We start from the raw sequence: 25,080 nt of genomic DNA, 5'->3' as shown, positions 1-25,080 counted from the left end.
ACTCTTTCTGTTTCTCCTGGCAGACCACTGAATCCAGGGTGAACTTTGTCGTCTTGAGGCAGCCAGGCGTACAGCTGTCGGACCCGGTAGAGGACAGCAGCACATCAAATAACAGCAGCAGCAGCAGTAGCAATGGAGGAAGCCCGGTGCACCATCGGAGACGACTAGACCAGAATCACTATAGACGAAAATCTAATTATCAGAAGGTAAGTTTTGTAAATAACGACAAAAGCGCTGGTTATTCTTGGTCTAGCAGATGTATTATGTTTGCTCCGTGATGGCAATTTATCATCTAAGACCAATCAGTAGCTCCGTTTCTTCTTGATCTATTGGAAAGCAGCAGGTCTGTGGCTTTTGGTACTCGAGAACCATACACTGGTCACCTACTGGGAAACACAGTTCTTGGGGAAAAACGTGTCACAATTCCGTTAAATGTCTCTAGCATTTATGCAGAATGAGTGTGTAATCCTTTCTTGTCTGGGAAGGGCAACGGGAAATTTGCCATCCGTGGGACGCTGGGGACTCGCTTCTCAACATCCATCAAGCACATTCAGGGTATTACACAATGACATGAAGTTACGCTTCTGGTTTGGAGCTAGAGGGCTTTGTGGTGCAAAAGTAGAAAGTACACAAATTACACTGTGCTCCTGTGACTTGGTGTTGCATCGGCCATCTGTGTGCATATTGTAAGGAACAGCAGGAGCAAGAGGAGAATCGCCAGTCTGTTGTACCAAGAGAGATTTGCTCTATGTTTAGAACTTCCATTTGAGTGAGAAAACTTGCTACAACTGCTTCGACTTTTGTGTTCAAGTGTCTCTGGAGTTTATTAAGTAGCTGTCATAAATGGTTGGAGTGTGGTTCCTCAATTTAAATCCTAGAATACCATTTATTGTTTCTACAGCATACACCGTAATGTATGCTTTCACTACAACCTAAACATTTAGTAGTAGAGAGAGGTTGATTGCTTCATATGAATGGCCTTGAAATGAGTCCATAGCTTGTTCCTCAGTGCAAAGTTGTTCTCCTCAGAGTGAGCATCTCTTTACAGGAGATGAATGTAGGATCATTAGGAGAGCAGTGCTTCAGTCGTGGTGGTACCACTTCGGAAATACGGGGTAGCATTTCTACCAGAGCAAGTACACGAGAAGCTGACTTTGCCATCCAGCAGCATTGCTGAAATGTTCTAGATTAAAGATGCAAGATGTTCTGTTATTTTTTTCCAGATCTGGGCTTCTCATGTTAATTGCCTTAATGAAGCTGCATTTTGTACTGTCATTCCTTTGCAGGATTTACCTCAGGGATATGTAAGTCATGAAAAGACAGTTGCAATAAAAAAAGAACCAAAGGAATCTTTAGGAATTACAATTGGAGGCGGAAGGGATAACAAAAACAAGCTCCCTATATATGTAACGAGTGTGCAGCCCATCGGATGCCTCTTCAGGGATGGCAGAATCAAGCGAGGTAAGGAGGCTCTCAGATTCTTTATCCTTTAGGAACTGGGTTGGGTTTTTTTTAATGGGAGCTGGACTTGGACACTAAGTGAGGTTGGAACCAGGATTCCACTTGAGACCTTGAGGCAGAAATGGGCATTATAGCAAAAGGTGTGTAATAATCCTATCTTATTTAATCAACAGGAGACGTACTTTTGAGCATAAATGGCATTGATTTGTCTCATCTGAACTACTATGAAGCTGTCTCAGCACTGAAATCTAATGCAGCTTCCCACTCAGTCATACTGAAAGCCTTGGAAATCCTTTCACTGAACTCGACAGAGCCATCTCTGGACATCAAGGAGCAAGGATTCAGCTGGTCTCCTCTCTGGATCACATGGCTTGGATTGCCTAGGTACGTTTGTTCCGTGACTGTACAGAGAACTGTTCAATCACAGAGTTGACTTTCACTTAAATATGAGGAATTAATTGTTGTTTTGTTGGTTGACTTGGGAGCATTACTGGTATTCTCATTTAGCTCTAAGGCAGTGGAAAGCCTTATTTGTCAGTGAGATCACAGTATAATGAATGCATAAGAAACTTGCACTGCTTTTTATAGTGTGACCCATCGTTCCCCCACTTCTGCTGGACAGTAACCATATTTCAGAAGTTCCTGAAAACCTTTTTTTCCTAACAGAACTGACACAGAAAATAAGAAGTATAGATTCTGGCATTTGAGGCACTGAGCTGACCTACAATCAACATAGATATGGTCTCTGCTAAAATATCATTAACTGAAATGTGGCTCTTTCTGGATCGCATAACAGAAGCCAACAGACACCTGTGCTGTTTTACAGTTTCTGATCTGATCATCTCAGTTAGGGGCAGGCATTCTTTCAGTCTGATTCTTTTTGGCTGTTGTAGTTGTGTCATCTTTAGCATGAAGCAGAAATGATTCTGAATAGTTGAGTTTTCCTGCTGCAAAGCTTTGGACTGTAGGCTTAGCACAGATTTTTAGCAGCAACGTGGTAAGTTCCAGATGACAGGGTTGGGGCTTTGAAAGCTTGAATTTCTGTCTCCTTCCTGGAGCAGTGAACCTCTGGTTTGCTCACTTTTGCAGTTTCATCAAAATACATTCAGCTGTGAAAGGTAGTCTGTTGTCATTCCAGCTGGCTGGAGGAGGAGGAGGATCATGAGGAGATGCACGTGGAACAGTAAAGCCAAACCCTTCTGTGGGAAGCTCGGATTATTTCTTGAGGCACCTGAAAGAAGAAATACTAACAAAGCCTCTGTTACGTTCCCTTTGTGTTACTTAGCAGCCTGTAAATGCTAAACAAACAACCCAAGGAAGGTAGCTTTTGTGTCTTGAGCGGCTGTAACTTGGCTTGTACTCAGCACCATCCTACCAGTTTCCTTTGCTCTCCCCAGGGAATCGGCCTGTCTGTTCTGTGCAGGCCTAGTACGAACTAGCCTGGGCTGCACCTGGGTAGCCCAAACCTGACACAAACCCTCAGGTGCTGGCTGGAGTTTGTTCCTCATGGGTGCTCCTGCAGTGAAGTATAGCAAGGCAAAACCTGGCTGTACTTTCTCCCTTCTTCCTTTTCCAATTTATTTGGATGTCTGGTAGCTAGCAGCTTCAACGCTCTTTGTGCTACAGGGGCTGGAGTTCACTCTTCACTCATTGGCCACCTGCCTTCATTTCAAGAGCATGCTGACTTCACCTGCCACTTAATACATTGCTCGAAATTCTGCTGCTGGTATGAATGTTGGCTCCCCTTCATTTGCCTGGTACTGTACTGAAGCAAGGAGCAATGATTTCAGACACCCTTTCTGCTTTTCAGTCTCCCTTTCTCACTCTGACCTGAATTCGGGCATCTGAATTCATCTGCCATTCTTCTGTGGATGGGAGGGTGCTTAGGAGGTGCAAAGCAAGGTTACGTCATTTTAGGATCTGACAAAATCTTGTTTTCAGCAGTAAAAATGGCTGTAATTCTTGTGCTTCCTCACTCATTTTCCCATCCATTCATAGTAAGATCTGGTCGCAATTAGCTCGTCGTCCACAGAGTGAATGATTTCCCTAAAGCCACTAAGAATCTGCCTTTTTTCAGCTAAGCAAGGTATTTATATTTGTCATTGTAGCTGGCACGATCAGATAGTTTTTAATCCATAAACTGAAATAGGCATCCTTGTTTGTCACCTGGAAATGTTCAGTGTGCCTCTACACTAGCATTTGACTTTGGCTCAGGAACATGCTGCTGAAGCGAGAATCCCAGCTGTCCTCACTTGCTGTTTTTAGTTCACTTTGCAGAGAAGTCTTGACCTGCACAAATTGGGATCCTTTTGTATGGGACTAAACCAGAAGCGCTGCAGAGGAATGCCCATTGTACCACACTAACACTAGATTACAGAAAATCCCCTGAAACGTACCAAAACCAGACCTCGTGTCCTCCGCACCGGTTGTTTCGCTCGGATCTGTTCCTTTTGGGCTGCCCTGCTAAAGCAGACGTAGCTTCAGTATGCTAAAACGTTCTGCAGTAGTGTGAAAGTTTAAAGCTTCTTGCTGATGGCATGTGTGATTTCGGTTTTGTTCAGCTTTTATTTTCTAGTTAGTACTACGATCCACCAGAAATACCCTTTCCTCCTTAGAGGGAACCCATGTATTTCAGTCTGAAGCTGAACTTTATGCTGAAAGACTGGCGTTGGAAGTTAGTGCTCAAGGCTAGGGAAGTGCATTCAGTCGTTGCCACGCTTGAGCTCACGCTGTTTAATTCTAGCTTTGATTCTTGTATCTGTGGCTTTCTGTTTATGTCACATACCGTCTGTCACCTCGGCACACTGGGTAATCTGCTGCTTCTGGAATGTGGGGCCCCTGTAGCCCATCCTGCAGAACTTGGGTTACGTGCCAGGCTACTGCTGCGCAAAGGTTTTAGGAGTGAGATGACAGCCCTGGTCCTGTGCCTTTCTGGGGACCCTGGCTAATAATGTGAGCATCTTGGTCACATTCTTCCTGAAAGAAAAGCGCTCTGTGCGCCTAAGGCTACTTTCACACCGCAGCATTCGGTGTGTAACCTCGGAGCACCTTTCCCCTCTGACTATGGCCAGCACTGCACACTTCCAACAAAGACACAAACATCCCCATAAGAGGGAGAGTGTAGTAATATTTTTTCCATCTAACCTCCGGCAACTAGTATCGGCTGTACCGAACCAGGTGGCTGGCATCTTTCTTGGATACAGCTGTGGGTAGCTCTACTGCCCTTGTAAACTTAACTCCTCCATTCTTTGCTTTATTACTAATGGTGGCGGTGAGTGTTCCAAGCTAATTGTATGCTGCTACTAATTGCTACTGAATGTTTATCATCATCACTGCATGTGTCACAGAAGACAGCATATGAACTTTACTTGATTTTTTTTCGTAGTATGTTAAATCCATACCAGCTACCGACAGTATAAAATACTGTCTCAAAATGCTGGTTTGGAGGGTGTGTCCGTCCTAAGTCATTGCACACTGAATCCTAAAGATACTAGAAATACCAAGTTTACAGATTTATCTTTTTTCTGTAAAAGCCTTGACACTTGAAAACCGTAACCATGCACAGTGTGGCTTCTGGATAATTCTTGGGGGGGGGGGGGTAGAAAAGCAGTTTTCCTCCTGCCTTCTTCCTTGAGGTTTATCTGAAGCCAGTGAAGCCTGAGTTCTTTCTGCCACAACTGTTCGGTGTTCCCTGCCACGGCCCCACTGGAGTAGCGCGCTCCACGAACTCTGGAAGGGATGCGAACTGCAAACTCAGCAGCGTGTTTGCCAGAATAAAACTTGGACTTTTACTTTCTGTAAAGTCTAAAATTCTTTTCCCATAGTGATTTGCCATTATAGTAAATTAATGTTTCTCTTCCCCAAACCCCTTTTTCCTATGGAAAACTGATTTCTAGCAAACAGCCTTTTCCGACTCCTGGAGAATGTGTCTAAAGTTTTTATTTATGTTCTATGCTGACATAGTGCTTACTGCTCTTGCTCTCTGGGCTACCTGTATTTGCACTACCTGCCACATACGTTTCTCATAACTGTTTTCACAGTTGCGTGGTACCAGTAGAAGAAAACCATGGAGGCTTCAGTAAGCTAGGGCTGGGTCTTCCAGCGTTTATGTGCGAAGAACTTGTACAAAAGTAAATTACAGTTTGAAAGTAGATAATTGGATTTTTCTCCTAGTGAGAAGTTAACTGAGAAGGCTTTTGAAATCTGAAACTCATCTGCAAACTTCTCAAGCAAAGCCCTTGAGGCAAAAACATTTATTAGGAAAAGTTTAGCTGCTGGAACACCTCAGTGTGGTGATCAGCGGCAGTTTCACACAGTGTAGCCCTGGCAGTGCCTCCGTGCCAGAATGTAACCTGACCGCGAGCCAGAGTACACGAGATGCTTGCCCGCGCTCCTGCCACACCTTTTCAGATGCCTTGCAAAGGCTTTGCACGTCTTCGTGCTACAAACTCAAGGAGCAAGTGCTGTTAGCACTTATATATCACATTCTCCAAGGCAGCCCTATCGTTGCAGTGTACCCCAGGCTTACTGAGAAGACACCTTGGTGGCTGGCATTCATAAGTGGCCTGTGATCTCTCTCCGAGGAATCCAGCATCTTACTATATGCAGGAGTCCTGGGTGTGGGTCCTGCAGGAAAGACCTTTCCTATTCTGATTTGGTAGTTAGTAGAAGAAAGGCTGCCCTACCTTCTATGTTTGCTTTCCATCAGTGATACGTAGCTGCAGAATGCCTTCATTGTACCAGGTGTGTAACATACAGATGGAATTAAAAAAAGCTTGAGCCTCATTAATTGCATGGGTGTAACTGCTGTTCAGGATTAATTTGGTTTTTGTCACTAGTACTGTGCGTGGTGCTTAGTAGAATTCACGAAGTTACTAATGAATCAATCCTTCAGGTCAGAGACCCCTTCAGAGAATGGTGATTTTCAACTCTTGAACTAGCACTAACACTACTGAGAAAAGATTTCTAAAGGATTGGCATCTTCAGATTTGAGAATTAGCCCTACAATATGCCCTGCAAAGGGGTTGCTTCAAGTCCTTAAAAAAAAGAAAATAAATATGAAGCTGTTACAAAGCTGCGCTTTTCCGCAAGGGAAAAGATAATTTTCTGGTTGGGTGGTTTTCCTTGAAACACACTCATAAGCTTTTTCTGGTTTTGACCATGCCTGTTTGCTTTCACAGCTACCTTCATTGCTGTCAAGACATTGTCCTTAGTAAAGGCAACCTGGAAAGCTGGGGCTTCAGCATTGTTGGAGGCTTTGAGGAAAGCAAAGGAAACCAGCCATTCTTCATCAAAACCATCGTGCCTGGGACTCCTGCCTTCCGAGACAGGAAACTGAAGTACGTATGCGCTGCCCTGCGGGGTGCTTACACACGGGTCCTTATGTCAGGATGCACTGTCTTACCGAGGCGCTGTCTTTTACCCTTTTAACTATTCGAGCTAAAAGTTAATGACTTCTAATTCTTAAGATACTCATTTATGCGGTTAATACTGTTACCAAAGATGTAACAAACTTTTGGTTTCTCTATAAAGGTGCAACTAAAAGGAATTAACGGTTATGTTTTAAAAGGCTGTAAAGGTTTTAATTGAATAACCAGATAAAAGTGGAAAGGGGATGTTTGAGCTGAAGCTTGGAGGTTCCAAAGTATAAAATCTCCTGGATTAGGACTGAATGGAAGCAACAAAAGCTCTCCTGTGCAGGAAACTTAGAATGAGCCTTGCTGATCTGTTTGTTAGTGAGCGGAGGCGTGAATAGTGGAGCCAGAGGACCACACAGAACCTTCTTGCAGTGTTCTCTCTGGGAACCAGCAGAGCTGGCTTCTCAGCAAGCATGCAGCAGGCTGCAAGTGCGGGACTGTTAGCCCCCCCCCCCCCCCCCCAAAAAAAAACCCAAAACCGAAAAAAACCCAACCCAAACAAACAAAAAAACCCCCAGAGGTGAGGCTGCTGTCTTGCAGGGGACATAGTTTCAGTGGTGGGAGTTGGGCTTTGCTCCCCTGAAAACAGGGTCAGAGCCTTGGTGGAAGGACTGGGGTCAGCTGGGTTCCTATCTGAGCGCTGGGACAGCAATGCGCTTTCCCCATTAGACCCAAGGGAGGTGGCTGGCTGGCTTCAGCACCTCCCATCACCACAGCTGAATGGTACAACCACTCAAGATAGCTGGGTGTGCCATGGAGGTGGGCAGGGCAGGCAGGACTCTGAAACCTCTTTTGTATTGAGCTGCAACGTGACGGCACGCTTCAGCGTTGTGTGTACTTCACCTTAGTGACTGCTAGGCAAATAGCTGTAGGAACGACCTTGGTGATGAGTGTTTATCAGTGCAAATTTGCTTTCCATAACTTCTCCCTCTGCTGATTGGCCAGCTGGTCACGCTGCTGGTGACCTTCATGGCTGTGTCACTCTGGTACCAGCATGGTCCTTCTTTTCCCTTGCCCTCTTGACTCAGAAGCAAGCCTCTGACTGCAACCACTCGCTCTGCTCACGTCCATTCCTTGCCCCTAATCTTTCATCTAGTGGAAAAAGTGGTTTCAACAGAGTTGAGTTGATGATTTTCGCTCAGGGTGGGCTAGATGACCTTGGGGGTCCTAGGATGCAGTGTTAATGATAATTAACCAAGTCCTGATAAGCATGTTTCCTGTCTTCTGATTAGGTGTGGAGATGAAATAGTGGCAGTAAACGGAGTGCCGGCGATAGGAATGAGCAACTCAGAACTAATCCCAATGCTGAAGGAGCAAAGGAACAAAGTCACGCTTACTGTGGTGTCCTGGCCGGGAAGCCTCGTGTGAAAGCTCAAACAAAATAAGCAACAGTTTCAGGTATCAGATACCAGTTGGCCATCACACAAAGCTAAACACGTGCCAGACAAACCAAAGGAACGCTGAACTCGTGCTACACAGTGTATTGCCATGGAAGGCTTCTAGCTTCCTTTTTGGAGAAAACATTTCTTTACTGTGCTGAGGTTATCAACAAATCTGGTTGCTGGATTCAAACTAATGGTTGATCTGAACAGTTGTAGCTTCCTGGGCTCATTACAGCCCTTCAGAATCGGCGTTGCAGAGAAAGCTCTTTTTCCAGCGCTTCTCTGCAAATTGCCTTTGAGGCGCTTTCCTCAGTTTTAGAGCTCTGCTTTCCACTTAGTATTTTGAACAGGTTAAAACAGCCACGACTGTCCCATTTCCCCTGCTAGTTTAATACAGTTCTGCTGATTGCTGACTGCCATTCTTAGACACTGAGTCATTTTATACGTGCTTTTAAAAGCCACTAATAAAACTGTAAAGATGTGGATCCAATTTAGCAGTTCCTGTAGCCCCCAGTCTTGATATATTTTGCTTACTGAAACCTAATGAATGTGTTTATACTCTCAGCTGAAGAGCTGCTGGGTTAGCATGGTGGAGCTGTGTTGACTTGTATGAAGGTCCTATCACCAGGTAGCTGTCGCAAATCATGATTTAGGATCCTGCCACCTATGCCAATTTGTTGCCAATAGGTGATTTAGACTACTTGAAGAACCACTGTCAAAGGTATCAGCAAAGGTGGTTTCACTGAAATACAATGTTATAGAAGTAGGACTTAGAGTTCAGTAGCCAGGTTCACTCTTACTTACTGCACAAAGGATGTAACAATGATTCAGAACTACCAAGACACAAATCAAAGTGACCATAATACAAGGTTATGCGTGATACCGGGCGCTCACCAAAGATCTGCAGTTGGTGAGAGGTGTCTCAGCCTTGAGAAGCAACCTAGAGAGGTGTCCCTGCTCAAGGGGAGATCACCGCCACGCAGCCAGCTGCTTAGCAGGGAGAGCTCAAAGAAGGCTCGCTTAGGCTGTCATATTTATGGAATAAAGTGGTTGGCTTATAGTCAACTTAAATGTGATGGAAGAGGTATGGATGAGACTCCTTGTACACACCTTTCTTTGTTCCTCGATAAACACGTCGTGGAAAAGCCACATGCTATTCATGTGTTAATTGCATGATGGCTGTTCCAAGCTCACAGACAGGGATGCTCACACTGTCACTGCTCCTTTTGTGGGTTTTCACAGAACAGATTGGAACCAGAGAAGTTCCTGGCTGGGCTATGGCTTCAGGCCTTTACCTCCTTTGAAGCCTACACCAAACTACCGCTAGTTCGGTTAAGGAGTTGAGTGCATCCATCACAGTAACCAGAGAGAAGGAATCTGTTAAATTTTCCTCCCCTTCCTCAGCTTGGTTTCCTTGGTTTTATGATGTAATAAAATGATCAGCTTTTCCCACAGAAATTAGATAGTAAGTAACAGGTTTGTTACAAGAGACCTCTGTCCCAGGATGCTGTCTTATATTTTTGCCAGTTTCCCAGTGCTCAGATGCAGAATTAAGGCAGGGGCAGGAGGATGTACCTGACACAGGCATGCGAGATGAGCTCCTGCAGTCCTATTCACGTCCCTCTTGCAGCTGGAGCAAACTGTCAACTCGCTGGATCAGGGTAAGCTCAGAGGGTCGTTGGCTGCCTCGGCCACATCGTACCGACTGTATGAAATAAGCTACCTCCAGGACAGTGGGCCCAGTTTGGCTTCAGTTCAAACCCACTGTATAGTTAACAATTTAGAGTAAAAGAATTGACGCCAAGGCAGGTTGGTTTGACCTATGACGCCTACCTGCTAACTTCCTACCTGGAAACTCCACATAAAGCAGCACTTCCCTCCTTTATAGAAGGCTGTTAAGTCAGCAGTAGAAACATCAGATCTTTCAAACCAGGTTGCAGTGAGGGATCTTTCCTCTTAGGCTGCTTCTGCTGTACCTTTTATGGGGCCAGCTCAGATTTTAAGAATGAAAGGAGTTTCTCTCCCCTGTAAAATGCTACCCAGAACGAATGCTGAATTCCTTGTAGTAAACTGACTGCAGGTAAGTGCCCATCATTGTCTTAAGAGGTGCTTTTTCTTAGGGCTGGCTACATCATAATTAGCTATTGCTGCAGAGTAGAATTGGTCCTTGCTAGGTGACTTAGTCGTTGACGCACAGAGTGACTTCACTTCCTTGGGCTGTTAGCTTAAGGCCGTAGTGAGCAGGGCCTGTTATCAGAGTCTATTATACAGAATTAGCTTAGGATCCCATCGTCACAAAAGCTTCCCTGGCACACGGTGTGGCCTCTTTGTTTGGCTGACAAATACTGCTCTGGACTTCAACAGCAGAAACAGTGTGTGGCCAGCTGGGCTCTGGGGCCTTTTTTTTTTTTCCCCCCCCCTGTTGTTCCTACTGAATGCTGAGAACAAAATAATTCAGAAGTCAGAAAGGTGCCCGTGGAAACCTAGTGGCTCAACTGCCATCTGACACAAAGGAACAGAAGAACCTGAAGCAATTTTTGTCTCTTTCCAATCACTGTGCAGAATCTGTGCCTGGTATGGAGAAGTAAATACTTACGTAGATAGAGAGGGCGATTCCTACTGAGTAGTACCAAATATCACTTTGTATGAAGTACAGTAGGAGACAGCCACACAGCTGGTGGTCAGGCAGTAAGCAAAGAGGGCGTTGCAGAAGGCAGCGTGGTTTTTGCTATTACTCCATCTCCTTTCAAGGTGCCTTCAACTTCACCAAAATCTCCTAGTAATTTAAGTACTGTTTCCAAGATCAGCTTGTTAATAATGTTGAATTTGTTTTGATGCCTTTATAAATTATTGTAATATTACTGAAAAACACTTATTATAGGTGTGTTTTTAACCTTTCTTTCCAATGTATGAGGCAATACCCCCAGAATAGGTCACCTCAACAGACACTTCTCCAAGGAACTGACCCTGTGAGGCTGGAAACAGTGTAATTGCCTTCTGCTCCTCCCAGGACAGGAGCTGGAGAAAGGAGCTGTACATGCTATGGCTGTGACTGGGGGAAAAAAAACAAACAAAAGTAAATCCCCCACACCCCCCAGTCTACCCCTGCTGCTGGATGCGAGGCTGGACACAGCCCAGTAGCGCCTGTGGGGCTCAGAATTGACTGGACTGAAAAGCTAACCCAGGGAATAAATAAAGCTTTATTTAACGAGGCTTAACTCCCCCATTAGGCGTGCTGCACAGCTCAGCAACTGAGAGGCAACGCTGGGGCTGCCGCTCCCAGAGGAATTACATGTCCAGGCTGAGAACTGTGTTAGGTTTTGGTGTGATTTCTACTACTGCAGTGCAGGCAGCACAAACCATCCCTGACTGGAGTGGCAGCATCTGATGGTCTGGGGGAAAAAACATCCTTACCCTTAACCGTAAGCTGCACAACTCTAATGCAGTTGGCCTCTCTCCTCCTTAAGGCCGTGCCCGTTTCATGGAGCTGAAGGGCCCGCCCGAGGCTCCCCGAGATGCCTTACACCCGCTCTCCCCACTGAGCTGGCTGGCACTTGCGTAGTGAGACTTGTCTAAGTGCTCATCTCTGGCAGTGAAGTTCACCCTCTCAGCACTACTTGGCACCTGGGGTGTTCTGTGCTCAGCTTCTCCTCTCCAGCTTTGGTCCAGTACAGGTACTGATGCCACCAGCCCAAGAACTGGCCTCTTCTCCAAGAATGACTAGAGTCACCATTCAGTTCCCCAGGGAACACAACCATGAACCCTGCAGTAGTTCCCTGATATAAGTAAAGATTATTTCCAAAGCCCCACCTTTAGACTTCTCTAATACATTAAAGGCAAACATTTCATCTCTATTTCATTAAAACAAAACCATCTCAAACGATTTCCCTTGAATTCACAGCTGCTTCTGGCAGCGGAAGCCTCCTAACGTCAGTGAAGGACTTGGGTCCATCTGTCAAAACATTCAGAAAACCTAAGAGGAAGTTGCAGCACTGACCCCCCCATAGGAGGTTCTGCCTCCCCTGTCCCCCAACACCATCCATAACCCCAGGCACAGGGGGACACCAACCAGCTGTGATCACCATTAATTAGGCCTACTTAGTGAGTAGCTCCTGTCACCTCCACAGAGCAAGAGACTAGGGGAGTGGGTGTATAACAGCTCCAGCCACCCAGAGAGAGGCACCACGTACACCTCATGCAAAACCAGAAGATAGATGCTGACTGGGGGCCAAACCCTAGACTTGCCTTCGTGTAAAACTCTATTGCCAGCATTTTCCCCTGATTCAAGACAGGCAAAAACCAGCTCAGACTGCTCTGGGGGCACTGCCTGGCCTCTCCTTTGGTGCTAGCTGCCCTAGCAATTTCAGAGTTCATCTTCTGGAAAAAAAAACCCAAAAAACAAAAAACCCAACTGGATTTCTTAATTCCAGAATACAGGCTTTTTATGGTGGCAGAGGCAAGGATGCTTGGCCTCTCTCCCAGGTCATGCAAGCGAGCCTGCACTCTGGAAGTGGAGGGCGGGCACGTTTGTCACTGCGCCACAGGCGAGCATGTTTCCAGGGGACATGTACCAAGCACTCGTGGAGCCTTCTCACCAGTTTTGATTTCTCCTCTGCCCTCCCCACAACTGAGTAGAGGCAAGTTCATCCCAAGCTCATGAAAGCTATCGGGCGATCATAGCCCAAACCCACCACCCTGAGAAGCAGGCCCCTCGCTCCGCCTGCTGAGCGCTGCTGCCCTCCTCTGATGCCCAAACAGGCGACTGATGATTGACGCCAGATCCCAAACGGGTGTGACGCCAGATCCCTAACCGGGTGTGACGCCAGCGCTCTGACACGGCTGCAGAGGGAGGAACACTTTGAAGCCAGATTCTGGGCCCTGCCCTTTAACTGGTTCAGCACACACCTCCCCGCTGCACACACGTTTCCCATGATCTCAAGGCACGTTTAAAAAGCTACATTAAAATCATAAAAAAAAAAACCCGAACAAAACCCCCACTCTCTTTTCTTCTCCCCACAGGTTTTGCAGTTCATGACTGATCAAATGCACGGTCATAGCATAGAACCGCTTATCGTAGTGCTAGGCTGGCTCAAGTCTCTCTGGCTGCAGGCTTCACGTGACACTCAGGCTTGCAAGATCACAATACAAAAAAGAAAATCATTTCAGAACCGTATTATTTTAAGGCAAAGATTTAAGACAGTTTTAAATAACAAGTTGTAGTGGAAGATAATTAAAAATAAGACACTTGTGGACTCACGCAAACAGAACTGCAGAATCCTAAGTACCAGACAAAACCCCCTCATAATTATTTCCCCTGTTCTCACCCAGAAACATTTCTGCTGCCACCCTCCCCAACCAATACTAAGTCCAAACAAACTCTGGAATTTGACTGAATTTATTTTGAGATCTAGGGGGAAGGAATGCATCGCACAGGAGTGTTGGTGAGAACCAAACAGAAATAAGCCAACCCCGTGAGGGCAAACTGCTAGGTGGGACTTCACGTTCTCTACCGTGCTAGATTATTCAGCTCAACTCTTAGTAAAAAAAAAAAAAAGTTAGTCAAAACTAATTAAAGAGAAACTCATGCTCTTACTATGGGTCTTCCCTTGATTTCGCACTTAGAGGTGTAATATAGGACAGAACTATTTTTGCAATGGATGAAAAAAAAAAAAGCTAGGTTTGAAGTCTTTCTACACCCTGGGTAAACACACGTGATGGCTCCTCAAAGCCGTCGCACCAAAGCAGGAGCCTGTGGCCCCCCGGGGAGGGCAGCTCCTCCTCGCAGGCTGCCCGCTGGCCACAGAGAAATCAGAAGACATTTTTGTAGCTATAAAGAAATTTATTCAGGGATGAGACTTTTCACTACTAGAAGCCAGACTCTAAGCTGGCTCTCGGGATCTAAGTCACACTTTTCTTTGGACAATAAATTTCAAGTCGCACTTACTGTCCTATTTTTCAAAAAGGAATGATGACGACAAAAAATAAACAAAAACTATTACCGAAATGCGTTAGTTTCAGCTGAAGCCATCTTCCATCAGAAACCATAGGATCTGATACAACGAAGTTCTCCCTAGGGATGCGTATGAGTAGCTCAGTGCTTTGTATACTAGGACTGCTGTATTTCATCTCCTATCAAAAAAAAAAAAAAAAAAAAAAAAGTTGTAACTGCATGTGCAGCCTCAGCTCTCAAACCACTGCCACATGCTTCACTGCTCACCCAGAGTCAGCCTCTCTTCCCTTGGGGAAAAAAAAAAAATAATAAAAAAAATAATGAAGAAAAAGAAAGTCAAACCCCCCAACAAAACATCACCAATGCCACGCTGGTTCAAAAGGAGGAAGTTCCTGCCGAGGGCTGACGGCGGGCCTGGGCTACTCCTTGGCGTCCTGCTCCTCTCCCTCCTGGGCACCGTCTTCACTGGCCTCCTTCTCCTCTTTGCTACGCTTGTTCTTTTTGTGCTTGTGGCGCCGGTGACTCTCCCCCTCCTCGCTCTCGTGTTGCTTGCTGCGGTGGGGAAGGAAGGGGAGAAGAAAGTTACACCAGAGCCCGCATGGGCACGGCTCTGCCCAAGAGACCCAAGGGCACGGACTGCGCGGCACGCGCGGGGAGAGCGTGCTTTGATTTACACTAACAGGAGAGGGATGAGAAGTGCTGAGGGCATCACGGTGCCACTGAAAGGCTCCATCGTGGTTATTCGGGAGGATCCGCCATCCCTTGTGGCTGACCCAAGGGCGGGTTATGCAAACCCCCGGAGGCGGTGGCTCTACACCACGTGCTGCGTCAGCACACGGCCGAGGCGGGCAGGATGCTAGGCAGACCGCTGTCAGAATCCTTTTTGTATTTTTTTTTTTTTTATAAGCACCACCTCTGCACCCTTCCCACTCCTAAGGGAGCTCTAACCATTGTGACACATCGCAAGCTTCAGTGGGAAGCACTGAGGCTGCTGAGAGAAGGAAGAAAAAGCCCCTGGCTTTGAGTAAGTTTTTGACTTGTTTAATAAATGGTTTCATAGTCATTAAAATGAAAAAAAGGGAAAAAAAAAAAAAAAAGGTGCTGCCTCTCTTCAACACATCTCCAGCCACCTTGTGGACAGCAATGCGGCAGTGGCTTATGCTTGAACAGCGTGACTGTCCTTTAATATTTAAACAAGCATCAGTGATTTCCTTCAGACTGGTCAATTTGCAGTAAACTAGAAACTACACGGAACCCCTTTCATCTTCCTGCAAATGTCTTAAGAGGCTCAAAGCGCCTCAAGCAGGGACTCAGGTATGCACTCCAAGTGGCCTTAAACAAGAAGTACTCCTCTGTTTGCTTCAGCTACCAAACACTTCCCTTCCTACCACTCTGAGCAAGACAGAGAGCATCGGTGTGTGGCTTAAGGAGCAGAGGAAGTCACCTCATTCCCAGCTCCTGCAGTAGCCCAGTTCCGTACATCGAGCTCTCGAGCAGGGGCTGACACTGCTTTGGTGTCTTTGTTCATGCCGTCAGGTACCCAACACTCAATTTCAATTCAGAGTAGAGGAAGCTGAGAAATAACCGTTAAAGCTACTGGTTTGTTAGTCTGGTATCACTTCAGCTTCCATTTATGTTCCAATTTTGATTGCGGTCCTGGCCTTTCTTCCCATCACTTTGCTTCCAACCCTTCAGCAACCAGGCCTTTTTCTTGAAAACTTACTCATCTCCTCAAGGATGAGAACAGCCTTTTGCCTCCCATCATTACATAGGAGTTTTTCTGGTAACAGTTTCAAAACAAGGGTAGTTACCTCCAGAGCTGACGTGGATTTCATCTAAAAGAAGGAAGCAAGTTGAAGCACCAAGAAACCAAACAAGTCTGTTCGAGTCCTTACCAGGATGTAAACTGACACGGCAACGGAGCGCTGCCTCGGACTGGGGACCAGACCTGTTACTTTGCTGGGAGAATCCTCTCATCTGTAGCAAATGCATTTTCTCCAGAAAAGCTGGGATTTTAGGACATCCTGCTTTGCTCCCAAAGTGTTTCACCTTTGTCCAGATCATCATCGACCTTGCCTAGAAGCACTGGGCCCAGAGCTCTGATCATGCAGTGCTCGGCCTGCTGCTCCAAGAGATTTCAGACTGAAGCAAGCTCTGCTCTTCTGCACAGGAACACGTCATACCGAAAGCTGATGCTTCTCTTATGGTTTTGCACTTTACTTTGTGTGTACTTCCCTAACAGCGGGAGCTACGCTGTTCTGACGTGATGTTTAGCACAGGTTAACCTCTCCTTCGTCAATCGGCGCTGCGATTTTGTTGGCAGTGATTTGACATCCCGCCAGCCGCCTCACTGAGAACTTACAAACACCAAGGACTCCTCTCCCTATTACAGGGAGCACTTTCTCTGCCTGGGCATCACATCTCAGGACATCAGCAGGTCACAGGAAGCCCGGATGACCCAGGGTAACAGTTCACTCTGAGAACATCAACCACCACCTCTGCACCTAAGCTGTGTTTCCCGTCACCGGCCCAGTTCAACCCTAGGCAGCTCTTACCGCCTCGAAGACTTATGCTTGCTGCTCTCCTCTTTGTCTCTGTGCCTGCGCTCTCGGTGACGATCCTCTCGCTCCCTGCTGCGATCTCGACTCCGGCGGTAGTCACGCTCGAAGTCGTAGCTGCGCTCTCGGCTGTAGTAGCGGTATCGTTCATCATCACTTAAGAAGAGAAAGGAGAAGTGAGGCAGAGGAACACGCCACTCGGGGACCTGAAACCCAGGAGCCAGGTTTACAGGACTGTAGAACCCCATCCTCACCAGCAAAATCCATCACCTCTTAACTCTATCAACAGGCTGCTCCTGACAAATCCTGTAAGGATGAGCTGCTGCTGCTTATGGAACCCAAGCTGCAACCCAATCCCCGTTTCTAACCACAGTGAAACAACTTTCTCCATTTGCCTGACATAGCTCATAAATCCAAATGGTTGAGTATCACGGCTTTCTCCCGGCCTCTCAAGGCAAAGGGTTTACAAAATCTGTTCCCTGGATTTGCCAAGGGAGTAGCACGTGGCCAACATCGCAGGGCTTTTGCCCTCACAGTCCTGGAATATGTCCAAGACATCCAGCCACCTTGTTCAAAACCAACACAAACGCGTTCCTCCCATCGTTCTGCCTGGATTTTGCCTCACAACACTACTGTCCCAGGTAACCTGCAATTCTTTTGCGTGAGTTAGACTAAGGGACTATTTTCTTCCCCACACGTTCGATAACTCCAACTGCGAGTACAGCTGACGTGGTCTTTCTGCCTACACCAAACTGGCTGCTCAAGGCACCTCATTCAATCCACATGCAGGAGTCGGCAAATTCAGACACATTCCCCACTCCCCTCTACATCTCATAGTCCCCATTCAGCTTCTGAAAGCCAAAATCTGAAGGTGTAACAAGCCCCACTGTGGGAAACAACACTCAGACTCTGAGAGAAAGGAAGTCTGAAACATCATCCTAACAGGGAAACAAGCTAGACAAATAGATGTCCACTATCACTCGAGTGTCTGGGAGTGCTCCAAAGGGCTCCACTGAGCACGGCTACTCGCCCAGGCATGATCTTAGAGGACAGCACGCTCGAGAGCCCCCAGAAACGTGCTCAGGAGTGCTGATCACAGGACTTGGCTGCAGGGTGAACCTGCTCAGGAAGCGCGCGGAGTCTGAGCTCTTCAAAGTGTGGCAAGTTTGGCTCTGTTCTGTTCCTCCCCCTTCCACCCACAGTGCCCACAAGCTTGTAAGGGGGTGTGTGTGGGGGAAAATTAGGAAAATGCTGCCCTATTTGCTCACCCCCTGGACCAGGATGTTCCCCGTCAGGCAGCACCCCTCTGCCAGGAACGCGCATTCTGATCATGTTTTGAAGGACTACTGGTATTTCTGAGCCTGAAGCCTGCAAAACACTGACGCTGCCTGTGACAGAACAAAAAAGCGATGGGTTCACAAAGCGTCTTTGCTGCCTAGCCTTCGCTTTAGCTCTCCAGATCAACGCTGGGAGGCTGAAAGCCTCCCTTCCCCAGTGCTCCCGGCACTGCTGTCGCCAGAGATGACACCAGTTCCCACCAAGGTGGCTGTCCCCAGCGCTGCTCGCAGAAACGCCTGGTTAAGGACTGACGTTTCATGGCTGACTCCTGGTGAATGGCACTCAAGCCTCTACGGGAGAGCTGAGCAAAGCATCGGTGGTTTTTCCTTTGATCTGACAGTTGCATTTAGAAGACAAGAAGCAGCAGCTTCTATGGCCAACGTTTCCAGACTGAGCTGTGAAATACCTAGTAGGCAGAGAGGGGCTGTTTCATTTACTGGCCTCACATTACAGGTGGGAGAGCGAGCGTAACTGGTTCTGCTGGATTTAAACAAAAAACAGACATGGGAAATCAGCCAGTGACACTGGCTCCTCGTTTGTCCTCTGGTGATTGATCCGAAATATCTCCTCCCCAGACATTTCAGAAAATTAAGATCCGAAATACCTCTTCCCCAGACATTTCAGAAAATTAAGCTGGTACAATCTATAATCCCACCCCTTGACCAACCGCCTTCTTGCGCTCCAGGGCAAGGCCAGAGCTCCCCGCTGGGCAGCTGTGAGCAGAAGTTGCCAAAAACCAGCACTCACTTGTTGTATTCACTAGTGGTTGGAGTGCGGTCTCGGTCTCTCTCCCTTTCTCTTTCCCGCTCGCGCTCCCGCTCCCTCTCGCGCCTCGAGCCGGAGTACTCCCAATGGCTGCTGCTGGAACTGCTTGTGCCTTTGTCCACCGTCGTCACCCAGGGCGTGTGGGATGTGGAGATGGGTGGGTAGCTGATGAAACCTGAATCTGCAGCGAGAGAGCACAATCCTTGTTCACCTGAAGCATTAACAGCATCCTCTCTGCCCTCCCGCTCCAAAGGTACCCTCTGGAAGTACAGCTCAATCCAAGGAGACAACAAAGGGCCCGGCTCCCTCCTGTCCTCGCTCTCCCTTTTTACTTTCAGCAGTTTGCTAAGGACACGTGAACACCTTTTTCCCTGAGGAAGACAGAAGCAAGACCAGATACTTTACAGACGTCGCTGCAAAATCCCCCCAGCCCCTTACACGGCACGTTACTGCAAGGGCTACGCATTCCCCCAGCTCTGGCTCTCTATAGGTCCTGCTGTATAGGGCACGCCGTAAGCTCTCCACTGAGAAAAGTTTCAGTCCATCCCTCCCAGACATCCTGGCTTCAAGGACAAAGGCACTTCCCCATCCAGGTGCTGGCCTGCGCAGCTGGACCAGCGAGGTCACACCCCGGAGCAGCACCGGCTGCCGAAAAGCTGCGCGCGTGGCAGCACTCGAGCCTCCCCTTTCTCAGGACGGCCTCCAGCCGCCTCCCGCAGAGGAGACAGCGAGGTGCTGCCTGGCGTTCTGTCCCTGCAGCCCAGCGAGGAGCTGCCACTCCGAGTGCTGGTCACTAAGGAAATGGAAGAGAAGGTGGGCATGGCTGGCAACACGGAGGGAAACCTGCTGAAGTCCCGGCACTACCTCTTCCCTCGCAGAAGGAGAGGAGCGAGCTGCCTGCAGGCAGGGCGGATGAGTGCATGGGGGAAGGGGGCACTGGAAAGCTTAGGGAGGAGATGCCAGGCTGATGGTTGTGCTTGTCCCTGAGGGTGGGGGAAAAGGAAGAGAGCGTGAGTGAGTGCGAGCAAGGATGTGTGCAAACAAGCACAAGGATGCGTTGCTGAGGCACATGGGGAAGCTCCTCTGTTGCTGGGCATCTGCACTGAAAACAGTGACCGAGGCTTAGCACTCAACTACAAAATCACGTTCATCGTTGCTGCAAAACATTCAGCTTTCCAAACACCAGCCGGTGTAGTCAAACTCGGCACTGTGTTTCTAGTGACTGGGATAGTTTGGGGCACAAGCAAGACCCTGCAGTTACCGCAAGCGCAATGTCCATCAGCTTATGAAAAGCCTAAGCTACCAAATACCAGAGAAGAGCGAGAAGCAGTTTGACTGTGTGTTATCTTCAGTGCTCACCTGCAGAGTTGTAGCCGAACGGAGGAGGCTGCCTATTGTTGTAGCTGGCTGGCTGGCTTTGGAGAGAGAAAAGGATGCGAGTTACTAACACCAGGGACCCCTTGCAGGTGTGTCTGTGCTGCACGCTTACCCCATTTTTTTTTTTCTGAAAGTCCGTGGAACATCCTCATGGGGAACTCACGGTTTCAGTGGATGTGTTTCACTTTGCACTGCAAACTCTCAGAAACGCATACAGGTGCAGCTGCTTTGCCACAGCCTCTGGAACCGCTGTAACTCAATTGCTTGCCCTGCTTTACCCCTCCCTTCTGTAGATCAGGCAGCTTCCTGGGAAATAACCCGTGCTTACAAAGCACCGGGGGAATCTTTCCAGAACACATCTGGAGAAACACAGCATGCTGTCATCTACCCTGCGCTAGACCCAAGCACACGCCGAGATTTTGCCGGCTCCTTCCTGTGCCAGGAACGTGACAAATCAAGGTAAATGCGCAGAGGATTCATTCCCTGGGGACTCTGCCCTCTGCCCCAGCCCTATCCATGGCCAGATGCACGGATTTCAGACGTCCTCCACCCTCCCTCTCGACGGAGGAGCTGTACCGATGGCTCAAGCCCAGGTGTGGTCTTACCCATCCAAGGTTGGAATGAGGAGAGCTGGTGGCGGCGCCAGAGGAGGCGGGAACAACCCTAGACACAGAAGCACAAGTCATCACAAAGACCTCGCAGCTTGCCATGAGCGAACAAGACTTCGTTGCTGTTTACAGTTAAAAGCCGTTAAAGCATCTCTTTTACTCTAAACAAGGCCCCGTTTGAAATGGAGTAATTTTCCTTCAGGGTTTTATCTCCTACCAAAATTAAAACCCTACAGCTGTGTTAGTTCTGTAGGGGTATGGAAATAAAAATAAAGGAAGAACAACCTTCTATTTTGGCTTATTCAACTTAAACGTAAGATTCATTAAGGAGTAAACATTAACCCTTCCAGTCCTCTGGAAGACAGAAAAGTCTGCTTCTTGGGATGCAGAGACGGTGCAACTACAGCAGAAGTTTTATTGCTCCATTGAGGAAAATGAGTAATTTTGTCTTTTACAAAGCACATAACATAGAAGCCACTTGTTTTGTTTTTAAAGAAAGCCAATTTTCTGAGCAGATATACACTTAAAAATCATGAGAAGACAGAGCACCAGCGACGCAGAGTTTTGTCTGAAAGGTCTGACACTTCAAAAATGGGCCCCACGTCAAACACATGAAGAATTACTGTACAAAAATCACAAAGCAGTATCTTCAAGAAAGCAGAATTAAGCAGAAGTTTATGAAGGCCACTTCCAGAAGTGCCATAAGCCAAAGTCCTCAACCTTGACCAATCTGAAAAAAAAGAGGTAGCCTGAAACCTCCAGCTCAGCTAGTGAAGATCTGTGCTACAAACAAGTTGGGGGACTCTTTGATGCCTTTTTTTTTTCCTCCTTTTCTAAGATCTCCCAATAAAATGCAATGCCCAGAGCATTTCAATCACACTTGCTCACCAAGCCCAGTACTTCAAAGTACTACTGTTAGAAGCACCTAACTCTAATGGTGGTGGACCATCATCATCATTATAATTAGCAGGTATTCTCCCTCATCTCCCTTTCCAAGCCAGTTACCTGAAGTGGAAGTTCTTTGCAACAGCCTGGTCATTTTGTCCACCTCGCTCCTCCCAAACAACTTTAATCTAAATGCACCTGACCAGCAACTGGGCGCCACGACGTCTACAATCAAGACCAGTTTGCATCCAGTTTCACTACAACATAGTTTGTCTAAATCCAAGCTTACTACAAGCGAGTTCCTTCTAGTGCAACAGTGAAAACCAGCTCTGCAATATTATTGTACATTGAGTATGAAAAGTGACATTTAAACAAACACAGGAATTTTCTCAGCTAGTGTAAGTTTTCCATGTTTCCATTCAGAAAGCCCAGGGCAGAGCACGAATACAAAAGCATGGACGCAAAAGCTGTGCATCAAGTCCTACCCGTCCAACGCACAGCGAGGACAAGCACATCAAGTCCAAAGCACTTTGGGTGCAGATCTTTTGCAAGTACGTCAATCAAGCACACAGTGCACCACAGAGGCAGCGGCCCGACTGCCTACACGCAGTCACCCTCAGCCTTGGATTTTCAGGTGTACGGCATCTACTCCAAAAGCTCTGCCGTGCAAACAGCTAAATTTTTCCCCAGACTAGGCAAAATCTCTAGCAGGAAAAAAAAAAATTACAGCTAGAGGAAACTCAGTTTTATCGTAGCTCTGAATTAGTGGGGTTCTTAAGTTAGGCACGAGATTGGTTGTTCCATTTCTTTATTAGTGTTCACCCCCTCTACTGCACAGCAGGGAGCAAAGGCTTCTGATGGAAACGGCGTTTGTCCTGCTCAGTCTCACACTCCAAATCCCTACAGAAAGCACCAATTTATCACTCGGACTTTTGCTGTGCAAATGCCATGACAGGAACTAAACCATTTCAAATCTCAGTGGGTGTTGCCATCTGATGTTCTCCATTTCACTTTCTAGATTAGTCCTCAGAGACAGAACAATTTCATATTAAGAAGCCCGACCGATTATTATTTAAGTCCAGAATATAAGATAAGCAGCTAGAGTTCCACGCTGCATTGGCATTTATTAGCCTTAAATTAACTGTGCTCGAAAATGGGCCTGGGTGCCATCGGGTCTCGTGTTACTTAATCCAAGTTATCACCTACCTGGAATAGGACCGGGTGGTGGCAGACCTGTGGAAAGAAAGCAGCAAGCAGAGCAAGTGAGGACAACAGGTAAAGCGCATCATCTCTGTACCTCAGCTAAACCTAAAAGCACACTTCTGAATACATTTCACATATTTGAGCAAACAGACCAGCAGAAAAATTGGTGCTATTAAGCGCTAAGTAGCCTACAAACGGCATCGTTTTCCCCAAACGATGATCTCTTTACCTTTACATTAGAATTTTAAATGTTGCTGCTCTCTTAAATCGGAGGATTCCTTTTTCCAAGTGTCACCACACAAACAATTGATTTGGCCTTCAGGACAGCTGAAGGAGCTGGAGAGGAGAACCTGCTGCAGGCACCAGGGTGTCCTTTTGCTTGTTTGTTGGGGTTTTTTTTTAAACTTTTTTAAAAAAATGTCAATCATAACTGCACAGTGAAATCAGACACCCTGGCCAACAACCAAAAGAACGAGCGAACAATTTATCTTGACTTTGCCAATCATTTTAATGAAAGGCAGTAGGAAAATCTACCGTGGTCCACCAGCGAGTACTGCAGTAATAAAGCCGCCTCAGATTAAAAGCCTTGACCGTATTTTTTTATTCTGCACGTGGAGCCAGTGCAAAACACAGGAGTTACTGCTCGATGCGCTCCTGGTGACTCCTCCGCAGTCTGGCTGCTGCCTGCAGGACCAGGGAAAGCCAGAGCGTGGCCTTCGCTTCAGCCTCGACGCGCCGTCTAAGCCAGAAGCAAGAGGGCACAGACATGACTCAGGCTGGGTCAGAAGATGCACGGACTTAGGAGGAAGTGAAGACAGACAAATGTGTCTTAGGCCGTGGCCAGTATGTCTGTAAACTTGCTCTAAAGGGTCCGCAGAAAAAAGAGCCTATGCCCCCTGGAACATTCTTTACATTTATCAATAAAGCAAACAGATCGGTAGCACCCGAAGGCGCTCTTGTGGAAACAAAGCCTAGACATTTTTTTAAAGAACAGCTGCTGTTTTTTAAGAATTCAAGGGCAAATGTTAAATAGGCTGATGGAGACACTGAACAAAGACTGGCCAGGTCTAAGGATCTGTTACCTGACTGCTCGACTCTCCCATAGCATTTAACGATTACACCTTTGATCTACTCCAAGCCTGGGATGTCCTAACTCGCAGCCTCAGACTGCCACGTGTTGCTGCACGAACACATACCTGGAGGATGCAGGGGAGGTGGAACAGAAGTAACTGGTGGAGGAGGGTGGAGGAAGTGTGGTGGAGGTGGCCCAGCCAGTGGGGGAGGCGGTGGGCCTGCTGGTGGTGCAAACGGCTGTTGCTGAGGTGGTTGTTGGGGCTGTGATGGCTGCTGGGGCTGCTGGGGGGGTTGTGGCTTACTTCCGTGGTCTCCAAGGACCTTAGAAGGCAGAGGAACGAGAAGAGAGCATTTTAATCTCTTTGCTCCTGCAGCTAGGACTGTGCTGGCATAAAGGCAGCGGCACCAAAACAAGCGGCACTGTGGTACCTGGAAAGACCAGGCTATGCTATACCCAGGGGATCATGTCTTCTGGGGAGGAGGGAAGGTTGATCAAAGCAAGGGAACTTCTCTTACGCAGAACAGCAGCAAGACTAGGCTCTAGCTGTATGTCCAACTGCGCAAGACAGCTGACAGCTCCGTGTTATGACGACCTTTTGTTCATGGGAACTGCCACCGATACAGGCTTCAGATTAAAAGCTGCCAGTTTGTTGGGTATTTTTTAACCCAATTTATCTTTCCTGAGGGCAGCAACAGGCCAAATTCTGCAATCTATTGCACCCACATAGGTCAAAGGAAGGCTGGATTCACATCTGTCTGACAAAAGCAGGTCACATACCCACTACTGCTGAAGGCACGATCAATACGCAGAGATACCAGAATGACCTGGAAATACAGGTATCAATGCTTGTAAGTGGGAGGAACAACAACCATTTCCCAGCAAATTCTTTCTCTCAGGCAAACTCTTTTTTGGGCTATTGTTGGCAAAATTTGGAAAACTGACCACTAAAAAAATAAACAGACCACAAAATCACATGTAAAAACAAAACCAGGAATTGCACTTAGACAGGGGAAAGCTTCCATATTTTTTTTTGGGGGGGGGGGGGGAGGGGCGCGACGGAG

At 47.2% G+C, this 25,080-nt stretch overlaps 2 protein-coding genes across 2 annotated transcripts in view; one reads left to right on the top strand and one right to left on the bottom strand.

The window, feature by feature from the left end:
* Positions 1–10,724, top strand: part of LOC104126061 (ligand of Numb protein X 2) — a 19,840-nt gene extending 9,116 nt beyond the window's left edge. The window contains exons 5-9 of the mRNA XM_009638565.2: positions 24–206; positions 1,287–1,461; positions 1,635–1,845; positions 6,642–6,800; positions 8,111–10,724. Of these exons, the coding sequence (XP_009636860.2) occupies positions 24–206; positions 1,287–1,461; positions 1,635–1,845; positions 6,642–6,800; positions 8,111–8,246 (864 nt within the window). The 3' untranslated portion in view covers positions 8,247–10,724. The remainder of the gene's footprint in view (positions 1–23; positions 207–1,286; positions 1,462–1,634; positions 1,846–6,641; positions 6,801–8,110) is intronic.
* Positions 10,725–13,639: 2,915 nt separating this feature from the next.
* LOC104126070 (pre-mRNA 3'-end-processing factor FIP1-like) overlaps positions 13,640–25,080 on the bottom strand; it is a 50,278-nt gene continuing 38,837 nt past the window's right edge. Inside the window, exons 17-23 of the mRNA XM_035894047.1 lie at positions 24,141–24,339; positions 22,948–22,974; positions 20,854–20,911; positions 20,231–20,286; positions 18,854–19,052; positions 16,766–16,924; positions 13,640–14,762 (exon numbers count right to left, since the gene is read on the bottom strand). Coding sequence (XP_035749940.1) covers positions 14,630–14,762; positions 16,766–16,924; positions 18,854–19,052; positions 20,231–20,286; positions 20,854–20,911; positions 22,948–22,974; positions 24,141–24,339 — 831 coding nt within the window. The 3' untranslated portion in view covers positions 13,640–14,629. The remainder of the gene's footprint in view (positions 14,763–16,765; positions 16,925–18,853; positions 19,053–20,230; positions 20,287–20,853; positions 20,912–22,947; positions 22,975–24,140; positions 24,340–25,080) is intronic.

The sequence above is a fragment of the Egretta garzetta genome, unplaced genomic scaffold (assembly GCF_000687185.1).
Source record: "Egretta garzetta isolate BGI_Z169 unplaced genomic scaffold, ASM68718v1 scaffold595, whole genome shotgun sequence".
NCBI classification, from domain to species: domain Eukaryota; kingdom Metazoa; phylum Chordata; class Aves; order Pelecaniformes; family Ardeidae; genus Egretta; species Egretta garzetta.
This window is presented reverse-complemented; position numbering and strand designations above follow the sequence as displayed.